Below are 21,511 nucleotides of genomic sequence, written 5' to 3' on the forward strand. Positions count from 1 at the left end.
TCCCCAGCCCCCGATCCCCCCCAGCCCCACACCCGCCCCATGGCACTCACGCTGTGGGGCAGGGGCCTCGTCCCCGCCCAGCCCCACATCTCCCAGCACCGCCCGGAACTGGGGCAGCCGCACGCAGGCCTTGAACCAGCGCCCGACGTTGGGGACGGTGGCGACGGTGGCAGCGTCCAGGACCTGGGGCAAAGACGGGGATGTGGGTATGGGATGCAGGGATGGGGGGTAGGGGGTATGGGATAGGGGATAGGGCCTATGGGGTATGGGGATATAGGGACAGGAGCTATGGGGTATGGGATATAGGGATAGGGGCTATGGGGTATGGGATATAGGGATAGGGGATATGGGGTATGGGATATAGGGATAGGAGCTATGGGGTATGGGGATATAGGGACAGGAGCTATGGGGTATGGGATATAGGTATAGGGGCTATGGGGTATGGGATATAGGGATAGGGGATATGGGGTATGGGATATAGGAATAGGAGCTATGGGGTATGGGATATAGGGATAGGGGATATGGGGTATGGGGATATAGGGATAGGAGCTATGGGGTATGGGATATAGGAATAGGGGATATGGGGTATGGGGATATAGGGATAGGGGATATGAGGTATGGGGATATAGGGATAGGGGATATGGGGTATGGGGATATAGGGATAGGGGATTTGGGGTATGGGGATATAGGGATAGGGGATATGGGGTATGGGGATATAGGGATAGGGGATACAGGGATAGGGGCTATGGGGTATGGGCTAGGGGATACAGGGATACAGGAATATGGGACACAGGGATAGGGGCTATGGGATATGGGGTACGGGATACGGGACACAGGGATATCGGGTATGGGATATGGGCTATCTGGCATGGGGTATATAATATGGGATACAGAGATATGGGGTATGGAATATAGGATATGAGACACAGGAATATGGGGTACAAGGTACGGGACATGGGATATACAATATGGAATATGGGATACACAATGCAGGACACAGAGACATGGGATACAAGGTATCGAACATGGAATATACAATATGGGATATGGGATATAAGGTATGGGACATGGGATACAGGGATATGGGATATACAATAGAGGACACAGGGCTATGGGCTCTGGGCCATGGGATACACAATGTGGGCTATGGGATATACAATAGAGGACACAGGGCTATGGGCTATGGGATATACAATAGAGGACACAGGGCTATGGGCTATGGGATATACAATAGAGGCCACAGGGCTCTGGGCTATGGATATAGGGCTATGGGCTCTGGGCTATGGGATACACCATACGAGCTATGGGCTATACAATAGAGGCCACAGGGCTCTGGGCTATGGATATAGGGCTCTGTGCTCTGGGGTGCGGGGGGTGCTCACGTGCTGGCAGGGCCCCAGCAGGACGCAGGTCAGGGTCACATCGGCCAAGGTGACGCCAGCGCCCACCAGGAACGGGCGCTCCCGGAGGTGGGAATCGAGCGCCCGGAGAGCGCGGAGCAGCTCCTGGTGAGCCCGGGCCCGGGCCTGCGGGGACACCGGGACAGGGCCCATAGAGACACACAGAGACCCATAGAGACACATAGAGACACATAGAGACCATAGACACACATAGAGACCCCGTAGAGACACATAGAGACCCCATAGAGACCCCGTAGAGACACACAGAGACCCATAGAGACACATAGAGACCCCATAGAGACCCCGTAGAGACACACAGAGACCCATAGAGACCCATAGAGACACATAGAGACACATAGAGACCCCGTAGAGACACACAGAGACCCATAGAGACACATAGAGACCCCATAGAGACCCCGTAGAGACACATAGAGACCCCACAGAGCCCCCATAGAAAAGCCATAGAGACCCCATAGAGCCCCCCATCCCCTCGCCGTTACCTTTGGCTCCCCCCCCGCGGCGATGGTCGCGGCCGGCGCCACCTCCCTCTCGGCGAAGCTCACCCATTGGCGGACGAGGGCGCGAGGGCCGGGGTCGCTGCCCCCGAGCAGCTCCGGGGGGCTCACGAAGAGCGCGGCGGGGCCCGGCCCGCGCAGGAGCGCCCCCTGCGGGGTGCGCAGCGCAAGCCCCGCCCCCGAGCGCACCACGCGCAGTGCGGGGGGGGGCGGCCCCGCGAAGAGAGCGGCGATGAGGACCCGGCGGGAAGCGGCGTCCGCGGGGGGGGGAGGCAGGAACAGCAGAGAGGGGGGGGCCGGAGGGGGCATGGCTGGGGGGGGGGAAAGGGTGAGTGGGGGGGTATGGGGGTACTTAGGGGGGTAATGGGGGTATGGGGTACTTGTGGGGCTGGGGGGTAATGGGGGTATGGGGTACTTGTGGGGCTGGGGGGGTAATGGGGGTATGGGGTACTTGTGGGGCTGGGGGGCAATGGGGGTATGGGGTACTTGTGGGGCTGGGGGGGTAATGGGGGTATAGGGTACTTGTGGGGCTGGGGGTACTTGTGGGGCTGGGGGGGTAATGGGGCTATAGGGTACTTGTGGGGCTGGGGGGGTAATAGGGGTATGGGGTATTTGGGGCTGGGGAGATAATGGGGGTATGGGGTACTTTTGGGGCTGGAGAATACTTGTGGGGCTGGGGGGTTAATGGGGGTATAGGGTACTTGTGGAGCTGGAGGGTACTTGTGGGGCTGGGGGGGTAATGGGGGAATGGGGTTCTTGTGGGGCTGGGGGGTGTTAATGGGGCTGGAGGGTTAATGGGACTGGAAGGTACTTGTGGGGCTGGGGGGGTTAATGGGGGCTATGGCGTACTTATGGGGCTGGGGGTACTTGGGGGGGCTGGAGAGGTCCTGGGGGAGCCCTTTGGGGACAGAAGGAACCGGAGGGGGGAGGAAACGTAGGGGCTGCGGGGTCCTTATGGGTCTGAAGGGCACCAGAGGATGGGAACCGGGGCCTTGGGGGGCAGTTGTGGGGCAGAAGGTACCGTGGGGGGCAGTTGGGGGGGAGAAGGTACCGGGGGGGGGGGCACTTGGGGGTCTGGAGGCGCTGGAGGGGGGGGGGTGTCTCCCGATGGTGTCACGGGATCCCAGTGTGTTCCCCCCCGCCCCCGGTACCTGCGGCTGAAGCGGTGGCGGCGGCGGGACGAGACACGTGGGGCGGGGAGCGCAGGCGCAGGCGCGGGACGACGCCCTCCCATTGGCTACGGCTGACTGGATGGGCGGGGCTTCCTCCAGCAACAAGAGGCGAGTAAAGCAGAGCGGCGGCGCGACGCCCGCAGCGCTCCCTAGCGGCTGGGAGGTATAGCCCCCCCCGTTAATAAAGCGGGGTTTTGGGGAGCCCCAAATCCACCGGAAACCGCCCCAAAATCATCGCCGTACACACACACAGAGAGAGAGAGAGCGGGCATCGTGTTTATTGAGGGGCGGTTGGGTGTTTTAGTGCGGTTTGGGGTGTTTTAGGGCCATTTTGGGGTGGTTTGGTTGCTTTGGGGGTGGTTTGGGGTGGTTTGGCGGTGTTTTTGGGGTGTTTTTGGTGGTTTTGGGGCGGTTCCAGCCGCAATCACTGCTTCTGCTGCAGCGCCTCCTTGCGGGCCGCGTCCTGCAGCAGCTGCGTGTCCACCTCGTCCGCAGGGAGCTGCACGTAGCGAACCACGGAGCCGCGGATGAAGCAGTTCTTGACCGACAGCTGGGGGGCGCCAGAGACACGTGGAGACCCCGTAGGGACACAGGGAGACCCATAGGGACACAGGGAGACCCCGTAGGGACACAGGGAGAGCCCACAGGGACACAGGGAGAGCCCACAGGGACACACGGAGACCCCGTAGGGACACAGGGAGAGCCCATAGGGACACAGAGAGACCCCGTAGGGACACACGGAGACCCATAGGGACACAGGGAGAGCCCACAGGGACACAGGGAGAGCCCATAGGGACACAGAGAGACACCATAGAGACACACGGAGACCCATAGGGACACAGGGAGAGCCCACAGGGACACACAGAGGCTCCACAGGGACACACGGAGACCCCACAGGGACACACGGAGACCCCATAGGGACACACAGAGACCCCATAGAGACACATGGAGACCCCACAGGCACACATGGACACCCCATAAGGACACACAGGGACCTCATAGGGACACACAGAGACCCCACAGGGACCAAACAGGGACATCTAGGGGCACCCCTGGACTCTGTGTTTGGGTGAGAGACCCCAGGACCACCCCCAAAGGACTCCAGTATCAAATGGGGATGCACCCAGGGACCTCCCAGACCCTACAGACACAAATAGAGACCCCCAGACCCCCTCCCAAAACCCCCCAGAGACCCCATGGACCCCCCACACCCCCCCCCACACCCTTCTTACCCCCCTGTCCCCCCATAAACCCCTCACAGCCCCATGGGGGGGGGCCCTCACCATGTGCGGGTACTTCTCGGGGTCGGTGACACTGATGTCCGTCAGCTTAATGTTGAGGTACTGGGGGGGGGTTAGAGACGTCATGGATCCCCCCGCAGCCCCACAGATACCCCCATTGACCCTCCAGAGCCCCACAGATGCCCCCAGAGCACCATAGATGTCCCCAGAGCACCATAGATGTCCCCAGAGCCCCATAGGTACCCTCAGAGGCCCCCAGATGCCCTCAGAGTGCTCCCCAGAGCCCCCCAGATGTCCCCAGAGCCCCACAGATGCCCTCAGAGCCCCCCAGATCCCCACAGATAAGTCCCAGGGCCCCATAGATGCCCCCAGAGCCCCCCCAAGAGCCCCATAGGTCCCCCCTCCCTGCCCCACAGCTCCCCCCATACCTGATCCACTGAGTGCAGGGTCCCACAGATGCTGCAGAGAGAAACGGCGGCTCAGGGGGGCCCAGATGTGGGGCTCTATGGGGGGGCTGTTCATGGGGACTACAGGGAGGTATGGGGGCTCTAGGGGGTCTCTATGGGGCCGCGCTCACCTGAGGTCGTTCTTGAGCTCCACCACCACGTCCTTCCCCACCAGGGACTTAAAGAAGGAGTAGAAGAGCTGCGGGGGGGGGGGGCAAGGGGGGGGGTCACCGCGAGGTCACCGCGGGGTCACGAACCCCCCCCCCCCGGTCCCGCTCTCACCATCCCGGCCGCTGCCTCCCGCCAGCCGCGCGCCCCGCGCTGGCCACGCCCCCTTCCGCTGCCGGGGACACGCCCACTTCCCGCTTTGACCACGCCCCTCCCCCGTCCGCGCCGCTGTTGGCCACGCCCTCTTCCGCCGAGGCCACGCCTCCCCGGACGCGGGGGCAGCGCGGGAAGTGACTCACCCGCCCCCCTCGTCGGGACAGGGGCAAAGGTCAAGAGGAGGGGCCGGGGGGGGCACCCGCACGTGTGTCACGTGTGTGCCCCGTGTCACGTGTCACACATGTCACACGTCACACATGTCATACATGTCATACATGTACACATGCCCCCCCCCATAACGCCCCTATGGCCGATGTGTGACATACATGTGCAGCACAGCCCCCATGTCCCATGTCCCACATCCCGTGTCCCATGTCCCACATCCCGTGTCCCGTGTCCCACATCCCGTGTCCCACATCCCGTGTCCCGTGCCCCATGTCCCTCCCATCCCGCACATCCCACGCTGGGCAGGACCCGGGTGGGGACGGACCGGGTCGACCGGCCCCGTGGTGGCCCCGTCACCGGCCCCGTCACCCATCACTGTCACCAGCACCGGCCCCAGCGCCCACCATGGGCATTTAAGGGGAGCCCCACGGTCCCACAGCACCCACAGGACCTTCAGGTGAGCAGGGGGATACGGGGATATTGGGATACGGGATACAGGGGTATAGGGATACGGGATAGGGGATGTGGGACACGGGATGCGGGTCTGACCCCCATGTCCCCGGCTATGGACCAGGATGTGCTCCGGTGCTCAGTGCCTGGTGAATCTCCTGCGCTGGATCTGGGGCATCGTGCGGCGCCTCTGGGGGGGGCACGGAGGTGAGTGGTACCCATGGGGGGGGTATGGATCCCATAAGGGGTATGGATCCCATGGGGGGGTATGGATCCCATGGGGGGTTATGTATCCCATGGAGGCGTAGGGATCCCATAGGGGGTATGGATCCCATAAGGGGTATGGATCCCATAGGGGGTATGGAACCCATGGAGGGGTATGGATCACATAGGGGGTATGGATCCCCTAGGGGGTACACCCTGGGGGGGCAAGGTCATTGCTGACTCTTCCCCTTTCTCTCCCCCCCCCCCAGTGACGCCCCCGCCTCCCCCTGCGGCTGAGAGAAGGACGCTGGTGCCAGACAAGGAGGACTGAGCCCCCCCCTCGGGCCTGACTCCCCCCCATGGGGACCTTGAACCCCCCCATAGAGACCCTGAACCCCACTGGGAGCACTCCAGGCAATAAATAACCTTGAAGCCACGTCCATGGCTGTCTGTGTGGGGAATGGGGATGCTCGTCCCCATCCCATCCTCATCCCCATCCCCATCCCCATCCCCATCCCACCCCCATCCCCATCTCCATCCCCATCCCACCCCCATCCCCATCCCATCCTCATCCCCATTCATCCCCATCTCCATCCCCATCCCACCCCCATCCCCATCCCATCCTCATCCCCATTCATCCCCATCTCCATCCCCATCCCATCCCCATGGTAACCATCATCACCCCATGGCAATGGGGGGGCGATGGGACGAGGACCCCTTTCAGATGCTGGTAGATGGGGCTGGAGGTGCCACCCCCTCCATATCAGTGCCAGGAAGGCATCAATCAGCGCTAATGACCCTGACGAGCCGCACCCGGCTCCTCCGTGACTCATTCCCTGCCTGATCCTGGCTCTGTCCCATCCCTGTGGATCCACCCCAGTTCCCCATGTCCCCATGTCCCCATCTCCCCGTGTCCCCGTGTCCCCGTGTCCCCATGTCCCCATCTCCCCGTGTCCCCGTGTCCCCGTGTCCCCATGTCCCCGTGTCCCCGTGTCCCCGTGTCCCCATCTCCCCGTGTCCCCGTGTCCCCGTGTCCCCGTGTCCCCATGTCCCCGTGTCCCCGTGTCCCCATGTTCCCAGTCCTGGCTCCAATCCGTTTCCTCCCCTTTGCATCCCATTTACCCATTGGACTGGTCGCACTGGGCTGGGGACAGATCCCGGCTCCCGGTGGATGCTCCAGGGAACCCCTGGAGGACCCCCCCCCCCCCCAAAACTCCCCTTTTTTTTTTTTTTGCAGCTTGATGGGAATGAATGTGTGGATTTGGGGTAAAATCAGGGGAAAACGGGATCGTCCGGGGCTTGGGAGGAGGGAAGCGGCAGGAGCCGCTGCTCCCACGAGGGGGCTCCTGCTCTCCATAGACCCGGCTTTTCCCTCAGCTGGGATGCCAAACCTCACCTGGATCGGGAAGGACTCACCTCAACAGCCTCGAATTCCATAGGGAATGGCGCTGTTAACCCGATCCTCGCCTCCAGCCGGGAAAACGTTTTAAGATCGTATGAAAACGTTCCTGGAGGCCCCAGATCAGAGCCCGGATTCCCGTTTTATCCCCCTTTCCCGTGCTCCTGGCGCCTGGAGAAGTGGGATTTCAGATAATAATTGGAATAATTGGATACTGTGATTAACATCCTGTTAATATGGGTCTGAGGGAGATGGTTGCCTTAGGAGGGGATAAGGGATAAAATGGAATAAATGAGATAAATGGGATAAAACGGAATCCATGGGATAAAGCAGAATGTTTTAACTTCCAGGCGTTGCTCCTAATGCCCTTCCCAAGGGCTGGGATCTGCTCCAGGGTAAAGGAAGTAAATGGGAAGAACCGGGACACTTTATCCTTGGAAACCTTCTGAGCATCCCTGCTTATTCCTCCCTCCATCCCGATTTATTCCTCTATCCCAACCTGGATCCTCGGCTCCACCTCGTCCCTATAGGGGCAAATAAACCCCCATTGATTGGATGAACCCCTAATGATCCATATGGATTTGAGCCGGGGGAGGGCAGAGGGATGGGGCGCAAGGTGGGGGGGGTAGGAAGGGGTTAAGGTCCCAATCCCTTAGGAAAAGCCATCGGGAAGCTGCTGGCTTTGGAACAATGGGAGGAATAGCCCGGGTGGCAGCTCTACCCCCTGCGGGGTGCAGGGGAGAAACCCCCCTGATCCCAACCTGAAGCCCCGCGATTCCAGGCGCTGGGAATGGGATCCTGGATCAGCCATCACTTGGCATCCCCGCAGCTCCATTGGTGCTGCGCTTCCCGGGATGGGGCTCAGGGCTGCGGATGCTCCACCCTGGGACAGCCCCGGGGCTTTTCCAGCTGAATGGGATGGATGGATGGATGGGCCATCAGGAGCCGCTGATCGGTGGGGGGGGGGTGTTGATTCCCTCGGGGAAAAGGAGGAGTTTTTCCATAGAAATGAACAACTGGAGCTCGTATTCCCGGTTTTTGACCCGTTTTCTCCCGGGTTTGATCCTTTTCCCATGCTGGTCCCTTCTTTCTCCCCTGCTTCCCGGTGGGTTTGGTCCCCAGGGATGTGGTGGCTGGACCTGGATCCGCAGGGATGCGCATCTCCAGGTCCCAATTCACAGGGATGAGCATCTCCAGGTCCCAATTCCCCAGGGATGCGCATCTGAGGTCCCAGTTCCCCAGGGATAAACGTCTGGTTAAAAGGGGAGTAAAAGCGGGGTAAGAAAGGGGGAAAGACGGGATAAAAAGGAGGGAAAGAGGGAAAACCGGTGGGAAAAGGTGGGGGGGGGGAAGGGGAAACTCTCGGAAAAGGCGTTTTCCACCCCAAAGCCGGTGGGGGGTGGGTGGCTCCCGCCGGGTCCCTCCCCCCGTCCAGGCCATGGCCGCGCTGGAGCGGGCCCAGGTACGGGGCGTCCGGAGCCGCGTTAATTCCGCGCCTTCCCCCGCGTTTGTCCCGTTCCTCCCGCGTGCGTTCCCGTTCGATGCGCCCCGGGAACGGCGCAAACCCGCGCTTCCCGGGGGGAATCCCTCGGGATTCGTTCGGGTTCGCACCTTTGGCTCGGGTCGGTCCGGATGGGTTCGAGGTCTGGGGAGAAATCTCGTTTGTTCCTCTTTAACCTCAGTTCTTCGGGTTTAGTTTTCATTCGGGTTTAATTATTTTGGGGGGGGGGGTTAATTCGTCATTTTTTTAAAATTTGGTCTTCAGGGGTTGGAGTTTTTAAATTTTTTTATACTTTGGTTCTTTGGGGGCTTTTTTTTTTTTATTTGGTTTTTGGCTCTTTCCAGTTTTGGGGGTGGTTTCTTCTTTTTCTTTTTTTTTTTCTTTTTTTTTTTTTTTGTTCATTGGGACTTTTAAAATCTACTTTAATTCTTTTTCATAATTACTACTTTTGTGGGTTTTTTTAATTTTGATTCTTTGTGGGTTTGGGCTTTTTTTCTATTTTTTTTCCCTTTTTTAAAAATCAATTTTGAGGGTTTTGGGGGTGGGGGTTGTGGGGTTTTTGTGCTTTTCTCTTCCCTTTCCCCGCTCTGCCGGTTACGATCGCCCCCGGTTTCGTTCCGGAGTTCTCCCCAGATCCCTGTCCCCATCTCCCTCCCTCCCCTCAGGTGCCGGAGGCGCTGCTGGAGGTCACGATTCCCACCTCCATCCCCGGCGCGGAGCAGCCGGGTCCTTCCTGCGCCCCAGCCCCGTCAGGTAGGACCCCAACCCAAAAAGGGCTGAAATCGCCCCAAAAAGGGTTCACATTTCCACCAGAAGAGCTAAAACTGCGCCCCAGAAAATTCACAGGGGAGATCCCCGGTGGGATGGGGGTACCCTGGAGGGATGGGGGATCCTACCTGGAGCCGGACCCACAGCGCCCTCTCCCGACGGCTCCTGGCCGCTGCAACGGGACCCTTTGACGGGGATGGAGGAGGAGGCTCCAGGTCTCTTCCAGCCGGGAAACGGGAGCTGTGGGATCCAGGTGGGAAGCGGGCATCCAGAGCCCTTGGTGGGATGAGGCACCTGCTGGCTGTGGAGCTGCTGCCCAAGGGTGGCACCATCGCTTCTGCTGCTCCAGGGGTTATCCCTGGGGTTTCCCAGCCCTCCCTGGGTGTTCCCAGACGGACAATCTCCACCTTTCCCCTGCTTTTGGTCTCAGGGCTGGTTCCTCTCCTTATTCCCCATCCCCTTGTAGGCACCCAGGGAATTCCCTCCCCTGGAGACCTGGGTTCTCCTCTTCTTCCCAAAGAGGGCTGAGGGTCCGTGTCTCCTGATGGTCACCGTCCACCCATTGCCATCAACCTCCACAGGCTTCCCCGTGTACGACCCGGCCCTGCTGGAGCAAGGGGAGGACGTTTGGGTCCCGGACATCCCGAGCTCCGAGGAGGAGGGGGAAAGGGCCAGACCCCTCCTGATGCTGTGGTCCAGGAGCAGGAAGCAGTGGAGGAGCTGTTGGGATGCCGGGAGCTCCTCTGGATCCATCACATCCTCAAGTAACGGACTTGGGGGGGGGGGGGGTGCAATCCATCCTTTCCCAAGGGTGCATTTCCTTTATCCTTTGGGTGCTTCTCCCCATCCGTCCTCAAGGGCAGGTTCCCATTCCGCTCTGCCTTACCCCAGCAGATGAGGGATTGACGAGCGGCACTAACGAAGACAGCTCCTACGGAGACGACGGCGGGACGATGAAGAGACCCAAAGGCAGCGTCCCCGTGCGCTACAAGCCCCACGGGAGGAGATCCTCTTCATCCGCCTACAAGAGGAGGAAACCTCATCCCAAGACCCCTCCGGAGCAGCACAAGTGCGGGAAGTGCGGGAAAAGCTTCAGCCGCGGCTCATCCCTCATCCGGCACCAGCGGGTCCACGCTGGGGAGAAGCCCTTCACGTGCTACATCTGCAGGAGCAGCTTCGCCTGCAGCTCCATGCTGCAGGACCACCAGAAGAGCCAGTGCCGGAGGAAGCCCCACAAGTGCCCCACGTGCGGGAAGCGCTTGGCCTCCACCAAATCCCTGCGGAAGCACCGGCGGCTCCACGGGGAGAGCATGGCGTTCCTGTGCCCCGAGTGCGGGAAGGCCCTCACGTCCAAGTCAGCCCTCGTGGTCCATCGGCGCATCCACACCGGGGAGAGGCCGTTCCCGTGCCCCGACTGCGGGAAGAGCTTCATGGCCAACAAGTCCCTGAAAAAGCACCGCAAGATCCACGTGGAAGGGTCCCTGTTTGTGTGTCCCGAGTGCGGGAAGACGCTGATGTCCAAGTACACCTTCATCACCCACCGGCGGCTCCACACCGGGGAGAAGCCCTTCGAGTGTCCCGACTGCGGGAAGAGCTTCGCAGGCAGCAAATCCCTGAGCAAACACCGCAAGAGCCACGCGCATCATGGCGCCTACAAGTGCCCCGAGTGCGGAGAGACCTTCCCGAAGAGCTCCTCCTTCATGGCCCATCTCCAGCAGCACCGGGATCCGCCGCCGGACGCCTTCTCCAGCGGGAAGCTGCGGAAGAGGAGGCCGCACCAGTGTCCTGATTGCGGGAAGCGGTTCCGGGACAGAACGAGCGTGCGGCGGCACCAGCTCATCCACACCGGGGAGAAGCCGTTCGGGTGCTCCGAGTGCGGGAAGCGCTTCCGCGCCAGCTCCACGCTCATCATCCACCACCGCATCCACACCGGGGAGAAGCCCTACGAGTGCGCCCAGTGCAGGAAGTGCTTCATGTCCAGCTCATCCCTAAGGAAGCACCTGAGGAGATGCAAGGGGCTGCTGGGAGCGGGCAGGCGGTGACCTGGGTTCGGTACCTTGGGTGCGCACCTTGGGGGTGGGGGGGTGGATGCATAGAGGGGTGGACGGGCGCGGAATGGATGAGCGATGAATGGGTGGATGGATGCATGGATGGGTGGATGGATGCATGGATGGGTGGATGGATGCATGGATGGGTGGATGGATGCGTGGATGGGTGGATGGATGCATGGATGGGTGGAGGGATGCATGGATGGGTGGATGGATGCATGGATGAATGGGTGGATGGATGCGTGAATGAACGGATGGATGCATGGATGGGTGGAGGGATGCATAGATGAACGGATGAATGCATGGATGGGTGGATGGATGCATGGATGGGTGGATGGATGCATGGATGGATGGGTGGATGCATGGATGAACAGATGGACACATGGATGAAGGGATGGACACATGGATGAACGGATGGATGCATGGATGAACGGATGGATACATGGATGAAGGGATGGACACATGGATGAACGGATGGATGCATGGATGAACGGATGGACACATGGATGAAGGGATGGACACATGGATGAACGGATGGATGCATGGATGAACGGATGGATACATGGATGAACAGACACCCCATCCCTCCCATAAACACCTTGCAACATCAATTTCCACCCTTCCTCCCTGCACCCTCCCCACCAGAGCACACTCTCAGGACCAGGCACACGGCCGTGGGTCACAGCACGGGGCTGGTGCATCAGGAATGGCTGGAGGAGAACATCCAGCTCCTCCTTTGGAGCCTAAAGAGCCTCTTTCCATCTCCCACCGTCAAACCCATCTGAAGAGGGTGAAGCCCATCCTGAAGCTGACGGGTCCCCCCAGGATCCGGATCTTCTGCTCTCCAAACACAGGATCTCCTCCCCATTTCCCACCTCATGCTCTATCTCATCTGAGTGGTGTTGCTGCCACCCAGACCCACACCATGACACACACTATGGGGCTGGGAACCTCCTCTGTGTGTTCCAGCTTGCACCAAGAGGGGCAATAAATGAGTGTGGGTCTCTGGGAGTGTGGGGTTGTGATTTGATGGGGGGAACCCTCCATGGTTCCTCCATCTCAATGGCTCCAGCTGCTCCTGGAGCAGGGGTGATCTCCTGGACTCGGCTGTGTTGGAGGTTGAGCACTGGGGACATGGGACATGGTCCTGGTGGAGCTGGCGCTGGAGAACCAGAGCTCCCATCATGGAGATGGAGGGGACATTCCTGCTAGAGGGGTGGCCTTGGGATGTGCTGGGGGGGGGGGATTTCAGGTGTGAGGACCCACTGGGGCTGCGGGATGGGGGATCAGCACCAGGAGTGGGGATATCATGGATGGGCTCCTAGAGAGCTCGCAGAGGGACCCCAGGGTGGGGAGAGGCACCAAAGGGAGCTTCATTGCTTGTTTTCCATAGGGAATCCCATCCGTCCCAGTGGGATAACTCAACCCTATCCCCTTCCTCCCCTTTTTCCCTTTAAAACCCATTGGGAATGTCACAGAATTCCCATTTCCCTCCCTTATTATTGCACACGAGGAGCCCCAGCTTTCCCTATGGAGGTAGCGTGGCCGAGCGGTCTAAGGCGCTGGATTAAGGCTCCAGTCTCTTCGGGGGCGTGGGTTCGAATCCCACCGCTGCCAGGTCCCTTTTGGGCACCACTGCTGCCACATCTGGGGAGGGGGCAAACCCCATCTGGAGGGGTTGCTCCCAACCCTAACCCCTCACATGTCTCCCAGCCCATCAGACCCCCACAGACCTCTGCTCTGAGAGTGGAGTTAAAGAAATCCATTGGAATTGAAGCTGGGAATTGATCCCTGCACGTTGGGATGGGGCAGCCTCATCGCTTCCGGAAAACAGGGAAAGCCGAAGCATTCATCTATGAACAGGAGCCCTCTGGGGGCAGCCAAAACTCCTTTTCCCCCTTACCCCCCCCCCCCCCAGTAAATCCATATCCATGCTGCTGGTTGGCCATCGCTCCCATCCCCATTGCTGCCCCTCCACATCCGTGTTGTCCGTGGGTCTCTCTATGGGTCCATCCTTGGGTCAAGCGCAGTAAACCCCAACCCATACAAAGCCCCATCTCCCCTTCACTCCATGGCTGGCGCCAGCATCATCCCATAGGAATTTAGGGAATGGTGTGGATACAACCAGTGCTGTTCAGTAAAGGATGCTCCGGAAGCTGGGATGCCGTATGGCCACGGGATGGGGCAGGATGAAAACAATTGCCAAGAGGATTTTGGGAGCAAAACCATTCTCTTTAGGGAAAAACAAGGAGAAGAACGGGAGCACTCACGGGCAGAGGCGGAAGCTGGATCCCTTTCCCAGCCAGAAGAAGGGGAAGACGCTCTCCCCCCCAAAGGAAGCCGTTGGGAAGGTGAACACGGGGGGCTCCCCTTCTGCCAGGTAAAACCTCACCTTGCCCCCCTCATAATCCAACGCCACCCGCACCCTCCCGGCCCACCCGGTGCTGGGAATGGGGGTGACGGGGTCGGTGAAGGCGCAGAACTGGCTCCCGCGGCGCCCCATGGCCCAAACCCCTTGATCCGGCCGGAATGGGATCCAGCCCTGCCGGGGCACGGAGCCCCAGGACACCCCCAGCGCCCAGGAGCCGGCCCCGGACACCCCCACGGCCCAGTGGTGAGCTCCGGCCTTGAAGCTGGGGCTGCCCAGGACGCAGCAGGAACCATGGAAGCGCAGGGGGGAGCCCGGCACCTCCTGAGCCGTGCGCGACCACTGGGCCCCTCGGCGGTCCCGGGACACCACGAGGCGGGGGCTGGCGGTGGAGGGGTCCAGGGTCACGAATGGAGCTGGGATGGAGGGAGGGAGGGAGGGGGGGGTCAGCACCCAGGAATGGTCCCTGATGGACCCAGCATCGGGCACGGCCGTTGGGAGCAGGGACATCCATGGGACCATGGAATGGTTTGGGTTGGAAAGGACTCAGCATCATCCATAGGGCAGGGACAGCTCCTGTTAGATCAGGATGCTCCAAGCCCAGCCCAGATGATGACTTGTCCAAACCTTTTCCATTCAACACATCCCGGTGTCCCACCACGCTCGTAGGGAATAACTTCTTTACATCCAACCCTAACTTTCCCTGTTCCAGTTTAAAGCCATCACCCCATAGTTCCTGATGTCCAACATCCATTCCTGCTTGCCTCTTGCTGGAGGACCCCTCTGTATCCCCAGGAACACCAAAGCTCCTCATTCCCAACCTTTTTAAGCCCAATTTTGCCTAAAAATGCCTTTTCTGGAGCCACTTTTCCAGAGGTCCTCACCTCTTCCATCTCCTCCTGGGGATGGTCCTTGCTCCTTCTCCAGTTCTGATAGCAAAGTGCCTATGGGATGAAGAACAAAGGTTGAATGGATCAAAGGATGGATCAAAGGCAATGCTCACTCACGCTTTTCCTGGGAAAACAGGAAAACCAGGATGAACAGGGTAGATGGATCCATCACCCCCCTGTACCTTGGAATGCCCCCAGCACATCCCTAAGGACACAGTTCTGTCGAGAGATGACCTGGAGCTTCTGCTCCAGGTCCTGGAAGGTCTCCGTTATCCTCCGGGAACTGCCCATCTCCAACCTGGATGCAACCTTAGATGTGGGGCTGGGACCAAGCCTCCTGCCCCCCACATCCTGTGGGGATGGGGAGGAGCTGGTTGTCCCCAGTGTCCCTGTGTCCCAAGCTGCAGATGCCCACGGGACACTTGGGTCCCATTGCCCCAGTGGCCAAGAGGAGCCACCTCCTTGCCTCCAAACCTTGCTTCAAGCCCTGCCTTGAAGCTGGAATTCCCATGGGAATGGTGCCCACCAATAGCCTTCCTATGGGACACGGGTGGTGGAGGAGCACGTACCTGTCCACAGCGCTTCGGGCATCCTAGAACAGAGACAGGGAGTGCCAAGCCTCATTCTCCCACCTCAATCCCTTGGGAAAGCTTCGTCCCAGGGAATGCCGAGGGGGAGCATCCCACCCGCAGGAATGCGCTCCCAGCTCCCTGAAGCTGCTTCTCCATCGCACAGATGAGGACATCCAGGAGCGAGATCTCCCCCTGGATCTTGGTCTCCTCCTGCTCCTGCCTCCCCATGGCCTCCGTGTCCAGCTCTCCCAGTTGGAGCAGCAGGATCCGCTCCTGATCCCGCAGGAAGCGGCGCAGGCACTGGAATTCCAACACAACCGCCTGCCTCTGCAGCTCCGTCCGTGCCTGCGGGACATGGGATGAGCATGGATCCACCGGGATAACCCCGCAGCTCCTAGGGATGAGGGCATCCGTGTACCAGGTAATCCTGGCATCGCCTCTCGCCGTGCGCCTTCCGTTCCCAAAGTGCTTCCCGGTGGGTCCTGAGCATCTCCAGGTCCTTCCGGGTTTGCTCCTAGAAGGAAAGTGGGTTGGGATGGTACCCAGCAGGATTGGGAAGGGTGGGATGGTACCCAGCAGGATTGGGAAGGGTGGGATGGTACCCAGCAGGATTGGGAAGGGTGGGATGGTACCCAGCAGGACTGGGAAGGGTGGGATGGTACCCAGCAGGATTGGGAAGGGTGGGATGCTTGGAAGAAAACGGACACGAGAAGACACAAGAGGAACCAGTTCCATTCTCCTATGGGATAAACTGGAAAAAAAGACTCAGGAATGGGTTGGGAAGCGCCCTTCAAAATCCATCCAACCCCTATGAGGGACTCAAATGCCTGCTGGGGTTTAAGCTTGGATTAACCATTTTCCTGGGTTTAGCCCCAAGCTTGGGGTTATTCTTGTCTGAATCCCCCCAGTTATTCCCATGGGGATAAAGCCCAACTATAGGGAACATCCAAGCCCGGGATCCCAAGGAGCACCCGAAACCCCTTCAGATGGTCGGGAAAGGAACAACCTCGCTCCTGGAGCTGCCTTTGTCCTGGCTGGGTTCCTCTGTGCTGGGACCTCCACAAGCCCCTGGTCCCTCATGTCCGGAGCTCGATGCCTCCACATCCCATGGGATCCTGTGCCATGAGCAGAGCTGCTCCTTCTCCCGGCCTCCATCCAGACCCAGGAGCTTCAGCTTCTCCACCAGGTGCTCCAGGTGCTGCTTGGGCTGGAAGCTGCCTTTCCTGACATGGTTCCCATGGGCATCCCCAACGGAGCAGCACAGCCGGGATCGGGATGTTCCACCTTCATCCCGGCTCAGGGGACCAGGAGCCTCATCCCTTGCCCCAGATGGACCAGAGGCCATGGATCCACCACCTCTTGCTCCCTTTGCTGCCTGCAAGACATGGAGAGGTCTCAGCATGGAGCATCGGCAATCTCCGATCTCCTTTGGATGATAGTTTGGGAAGGGAGGAGTTGTCCTTCAGTAATCCCTGGATTTGGGCATCCATCTCCATCCACAGGAACCAACATGATGGTGGGAACCATCCCTTCATCCCCAAACTCAGTCTCCAACACGTCCCCCCATGGTGGCTTCCAATGGAGCAAAGCCAAGGCAGAGCCCTCCCAAAGCCCCCAATCCATGGATTTAGGGTCTTCCTGACCCTGGCACCATCCCGAAGGAGCCGCTTACCCCGTTGGCAGCAGATGCTGGGTTGATTCTGATGGATCTTGGGGTTCTTCAGCCCATGGGGCTCCTCTCCAGCTGCACCAGGGCCGCCCGGAGCCGGTCACATGCGGGATACAGGGATAAGATCATCCCTATTTAAGGAAACAGGCGAGGAATGTGCTGCTGGGACACGGCTCACTCCTACCCCTCAGGGGCCCCACTTGGACTTGTCCATCCCTTCTCCTCCCACTTGGGTCTTCTCCAGCCAACCCGCTCCATGGGGCCACCACAACGGGCAACGATGGAGCTTTGGGGCACGTGGGGTGAGACCCCGCCTGGACCGATCCCATATGGAACGCTCCAAGGACAGTCCTAACCCTGGAACCAGCCGCATAAAGCAATCCAATGCTCTGGAGAGGCTCCAGTGGTTTATTGTCCATTGGGAAGCACCCGGTGGGAGTCCGATGGTGGGGTGGGAGCCATGGTTCAAGGCTCTTGGAGCACGCAGGGGTGGAAAAGGGATATCGGGGTATCAAAGGGGTATCAGGGGGCAGTGAGATGGGGATGGTGACCACAGTGTCCATCCGTGATGTCCCACAGCTCCCAAGGCTCTTCCATGGCTCCTCCAGCCCCTTGGCACCAGGACGGTCACCGGCGCAGGGAGATGGAGCCCAGCTCCAGCCAGAACCAGGGCCGGAGCTGCTCCCCCCGGAAGGACACCGGAGGGAAGGTGAAGATGGGGACTTGGTTCTCCACATCGAAGAACCTCACCTCTCCCCACTCATAATCCAGGGACACCCGGATCCTCCGGGGCACCCGTGCCAGGCTCAGGGTGATGGGGGGGGATGTGAGGGCTCTGCTCTGGAAGCCCCATTGCTGCAGGGCCCAGATCCCCTCCTCGGGGCTGAAGCTGCTGGGCCCCTTCCTCTTCAAGGAGCCCCTGCTGACGCCGATGGCGCAGTACTGGCCCTGGGCCACGTCCACCTCCCAGCAGTGCCGCCCGGAGGAGAAGGCCTGGGAGCCCAGCACGCAGGGATCGGTGTCGAAGCGCTCGGGACCGTCGGGAGGCTCCTCCAGGTGGAATTCCCAGCGCACGCTCCGCAGCTCCGGGGACACGATGAGGCGGGGATGGGCCGTGGCCGGGTCCAGCATCACCTCCACTGCACGAGGGCAAGGGAAGGGGGAGGTTAACCCTGGAGTGGATCCTTGCCTGGGAGCGGGGTCCTCTGGGACATCTCATGGGGGCTTTGGTGTCGTCTTGGGCATCTACAGGGGGTTTTGGTGCCTTCCTTGACATCTGATGGGTGTTTTGGTGTCATCTTGGGCATCTACAGCGGGTTTTGGTGTTGTCTTGGGCATCTACAGGGGGTTTTGGTGCCTTCCTTGACATCTAATGGGTGTTTTGGTGTCATCTTGGACATCTACAGGGGGTTTTGGTGTTGTCTTGGGCATCTACGTGGGGTTTTGGTGTCGTCTTGGGCATCTACGTGGGGTTTTGGTGTCACCTTGGGCATCTACAGGGGGTTTTGGTGCCTTCCTTGACATCTGATGGGTGTTTTGGTGCCTTCCTTGACATCTAATGGGTGTTTTGGTGTGGTCTTGGCCATCTACAGGGGGATGTGGTGTCCTCTTGGCCATCCAGAGGGTGTTTTGTCCCTCAGCGCTCCTTGTGGTCCTTTCCAGAGCCCCATCACTCACCCATCGCATCCTTCTCTTCTCTGCCAGCACTCACCCATTGTCTCCTCTTCCTTCCCTAAGGACACACACAAAGCACTCACGGTGCTGCTGGGGGGATCCTGGAGCCAAGGGGGGGATGCTGGAGCCAGGGGGGTCACTCACTGTGCTCCTGGAGGCATTTTCCTTTGGAGGAGAAGCCAAAGCCTTGTTACCACTGGGACATTCCTGGCCCTGTTTCCCCATCTCCCAGGTGATCCCGTGATGTCCATGCATGCGGAAGACCCACAAAGCCACATTCCCACCATTGCAATCCCCCAGATCCTCGCTGGCTGCTCCCAGGGTGACTCACGTGCTCTGGCTTTGTATTCCTCTGGGAAGAGAAGCAAAGGGAATGGTCAGTGCGTGTTCCCACATTCCCAAAGTAATCCCAGATTCCTGTGCCCAGGGGTTAGCATGCCTTGGATAACGAGATAAGATATGGAGAAGGGAAGGCTCCAGGAAGACCTTGGAGCAGCTTCCAGTGCCCAAAGGCATGACCTGGGAAGGGGTTTCTACAACGGCACCTAGGGGTGGGATGAGGATAACTGCTCCCAAAAGGAAGAGGGAAGAGTTGGATGGGATAATGGGAGGCAATTCCTCACTCTGAGGGTGGTGGGACACTGGAATGGGTTGAATGGAGAAGGTTGGGATACTCCATCCCTTCAGGGTTGGAGCAACCTGTTCCAGTGGAAGGTGTCCATGCCCACGGTATTGGGGTGGAATGGGATGAGCTTTAGTCGCTTCCCACCCATTCCATGGATCTCTCTCCCATCCGAGGCACTCACCGAGCTCCGCTGTGAGTTCCTCTGGAGGGACAAGAGGAAAGGAAGGATTCCTGTGAGAATTCCCAGTGCCAGGATCACACACAGGAAGGGCTCAGGCCAGACGCTGCCACTCACCAATCCTCCTCTCGCGGGTCTCTATGGAAAGAGAAGTCAAAATCAATCCAAGTTATTCCCAGCTGGATTTGTCCTAAATCCAAATCCCAAAGCGTGTGTTTGGAAGCAGGAAAACACTCACCAATCCCTGCGGACAGGTCACCTGAGAGAGAACAGATCCCAGCTGATCCATCACCATCATCATGGCAATGGAAGCACAAGTGTAGGAGCAGGGAGGAGGTGGACACTTACCAATCCGGGCATCCCGTTGCCCTAAGGGAGGGAAAACAGATGGAAAAGGGAGGGGAAATGAGTTATTTCCCAGTTTTGGGGGTTCATCCTGAGATAAGCTGGTGTTTTGCTGTTCCATGGAGAGAACTGACATTCCCATTTAGCCCTGGCTATCATTCCCATATGTGCTTCCCTCATCTCCAAGCAAAGAACCAGCTGGCTCCCACTAACCCCAGCCTAAATCCCAAAGGATCCACCCTGGTTGGGGTAGGGAAGGGACTCACCCAGCTCCGCCGTGAGTTCCTCTGGGAACAGCAAAAGGAAAAGTAGATTTAATTATGGTTCTTTCCCCCTTATAGATCCATCAACCAGAAGTTTATGGATTTTGGGTTGTATTCCAATGGATTGGGCATCACTGACCCCCATGTATCCAAACCATCATTCCAAAGGGATTTGGGATGCTCGGGGAGAAGCAACCATTGAGCAGCCAAGGACATGGAGCCTAAGGCTCCTTGACCCCATGTTAGAAGGGAAGAGCTCCATTTCCCTATGGAAGAGCAGCACTCACCGATGCGCGCACTCTGCTCCGCTGGGAATGGGAAAAACAAGGAAAAGAGACAAAGCTTCAGGTTCCTTGCAGCACCCACGCTGCAGGTGGGAGAAGGGCAGGGAAAGGGGAAGGGAAAGGAGGGGAGACCAGGAAGGGCTTACCAAGCTCTCCCGTGATTTCCCCTTTCAGGAAGGGAATAAAGGGCACAGTTAGGATTTTGGGGCTCAAGCCTCATCTGAAGCTTCAGGAACAATCCCAGTATTTCAACAACCACGTGGGAATTTGGTATTTGGGTGGGGGGTGGGAAGCTCTTCTTGGGGTCGGGATAACGCAGCCGGAATCCGCCCGCTGCAGACCCATCCCAAGCACCCAAATCCACCCAAAAGGAGAGCAAAACCCACCTATTTGTTTATCCCGTTCCTCTAAAAACAAGGAAGAAAAAGCAGGATTAGGAGAATAAGGGAGAGAAAGCATGGATTTCCAGTGGGATTTTCTCCTTCCCTACTATTCCCTTCTCCTTCCCTACTATTCCCTTCCCCTTCCCTACTATTCCCTTCCCCTTCCCTACTATTCCCTTCCTTACTATTCCCTTCTCCTTCCCTACTATTCCCTTCTCCTTCCCTACTATTCCCTTCTCCTTCCCTACTATTCCCTTCTCCTTCCCTATGGGAAGACCCAAATTTCCTCCATACCCACAGTTCAATGGTGGGGAAAAGCAAACAGCTGCTATTAAGGATGAAGTTCTGATGTTCACATCACTGATTTCCCATGGGAACAGCCTTGGAGCTTCCGACCCAGCAGAATTCCAGCCGGGATACCAGGAAGTGACTTACCCAGCTCTGCAGTGAGTTCATCTGAGAGGAGAGAAGCAGGGATGTGCATCAGAGCAGGGAATCCAGGTGGGAAGTGCTCCTGCCAAGGCAGGAAGGGGAATGGTGCTCACCTCTTTCCAGGTCACTGTCCTCTGGGAATGGGAGGAGAAGGGGAAGAGAAGGAAAAGGGGAAAGGAAGGAAAAGGGAAGTGG

General features: G+C 59.0%; 5 protein-coding genes and 1 non-coding gene across 6 annotated transcripts; 2 read left to right on the forward strand and 4 right to left on the reverse strand.

Moving 5' to 3' along the window:
• Positions 1 to 46: 46 nt before the first annotated feature.
• On the reverse strand, positions 47 to 2,205 carry LOC133215977 (translation initiation factor IF-2). Its single transcript, XM_061360364.1, has 3 exons — positions 1,901 to 2,205; positions 1,383 to 1,526; positions 47 to 183 (listed from the first exon to the last, which is right to left on the reverse strand). The coding sequence occupies exons 1-3, from the start codon at positions 1,965 to 1,967 to the stop codon at positions 47 to 49; spliced, it is 348 nt and encodes a 115-aa protein (XP_061216348.1). The 5' UTR covers positions 1,968 to 2,205.
• A 1,290-nt stretch (positions 2,206 to 3,495) lies between these two features.
• On the reverse strand, positions 3,496 to 5,395 carry LSM2 (LSM2 homolog, U6 small nuclear RNA and mRNA degradation associated). The gene is made up of 6 exons (XM_061360425.1): positions 5,374 to 5,395; positions 5,057 to 5,249; positions 4,906 to 4,995; positions 4,757 to 4,787; positions 4,371 to 4,430; positions 3,496 to 3,637 (listed from the first exon to the last, which is right to left on the reverse strand). Exons 1-6 carry the CDS (start codon positions 5,393 to 5,395, stop codon positions 3,512 to 3,514), a joined length of 522 nt encoding a protein of 173 aa, XP_061216409.1. The 3' UTR covers positions 3,496 to 3,511.
• A 3,462-nt stretch (positions 5,396 to 8,857) lies between these two features.
• On the forward strand, positions 8,858 to 11,627 carry LOC133216017 (zinc finger protein OZF-like). The gene is made up of 4 exons (XM_061360427.1): positions 8,858 to 8,959; positions 9,483 to 9,570; positions 10,167 to 10,349; positions 10,480 to 11,627. The coding sequence occupies exons 1-4, from the start codon at positions 8,858 to 8,860 to the stop codon at positions 11,625 to 11,627; spliced, it is 1,521 nt and encodes a 506-aa protein (XP_061216411.1).
• A 1,541-nt stretch (positions 11,628 to 13,168) lies between these two features.
• Positions 13,169 to 13,250, forward strand: TRNAL-AAG (transfer RNA leucine (anticodon AAG)). Its single transcript has one exon. It is a non-coding gene; the product is annotated as a tRNA-Leu (tRNA).
• A 624-nt stretch (positions 13,251 to 13,874) lies between these two features.
• LOC133215990 (E3 ubiquitin-protein ligase TRIM15-like) lies at positions 13,875 to 17,361 on the reverse strand. The gene is made up of 8 exons (XM_061360388.1): positions 17,136 to 17,361; positions 16,470 to 16,838; positions 15,882 to 15,977; positions 15,578 to 15,808; positions 15,461 to 15,483; positions 15,074 to 15,189; positions 14,886 to 14,945; positions 13,875 to 14,417 (listed from the first exon to the last, which is right to left on the reverse strand). The coding sequence occupies exons 2-8, from the start codon at positions 16,806 to 16,808 to the stop codon at positions 13,900 to 13,902; spliced, it is 1,383 nt and encodes a 460-aa protein (XP_061216372.1). The 5' UTR covers positions 16,809 to 16,838; positions 17,136 to 17,361; the 3' UTR covers positions 13,875 to 13,899.
• A 322-nt stretch (positions 17,362 to 17,683) lies between these two features.
• Positions 17,684 to 19,703, reverse strand: LOC133216018 (butyrophilin subfamily 2 member A2-like; the record flags this gene model as incomplete). The annotated part of the gene is made up of 5 exons (XM_061360428.1): positions 17,684 to 18,271; positions 18,844 to 18,864; positions 18,951 to 18,971; positions 19,138 to 19,158; positions 19,613 to 19,703. Coding segments are annotated over 5 exons (666 nt in total), but the record flags the coding sequence as incomplete, so codon positions are not given.
• Positions 19,704 to 21,511: the final 1,808 nt, after the last annotated feature.

The sequence above is a fragment of the Neopsephotus bourkii genome, unplaced genomic scaffold (genome assembly GCF_033783945.1).
Source record: "Neopsephotus bourkii isolate Nb327-2 ecotype Australia unplaced genomic scaffold, CSIRO-AGI_Nbou_v1 NB_1025, whole genome shotgun sequence".
NCBI lineage: Eukaryota > Metazoa > Chordata > Aves > Psittaciformes > Psittacidae > Neopsephotus > Neopsephotus bourkii.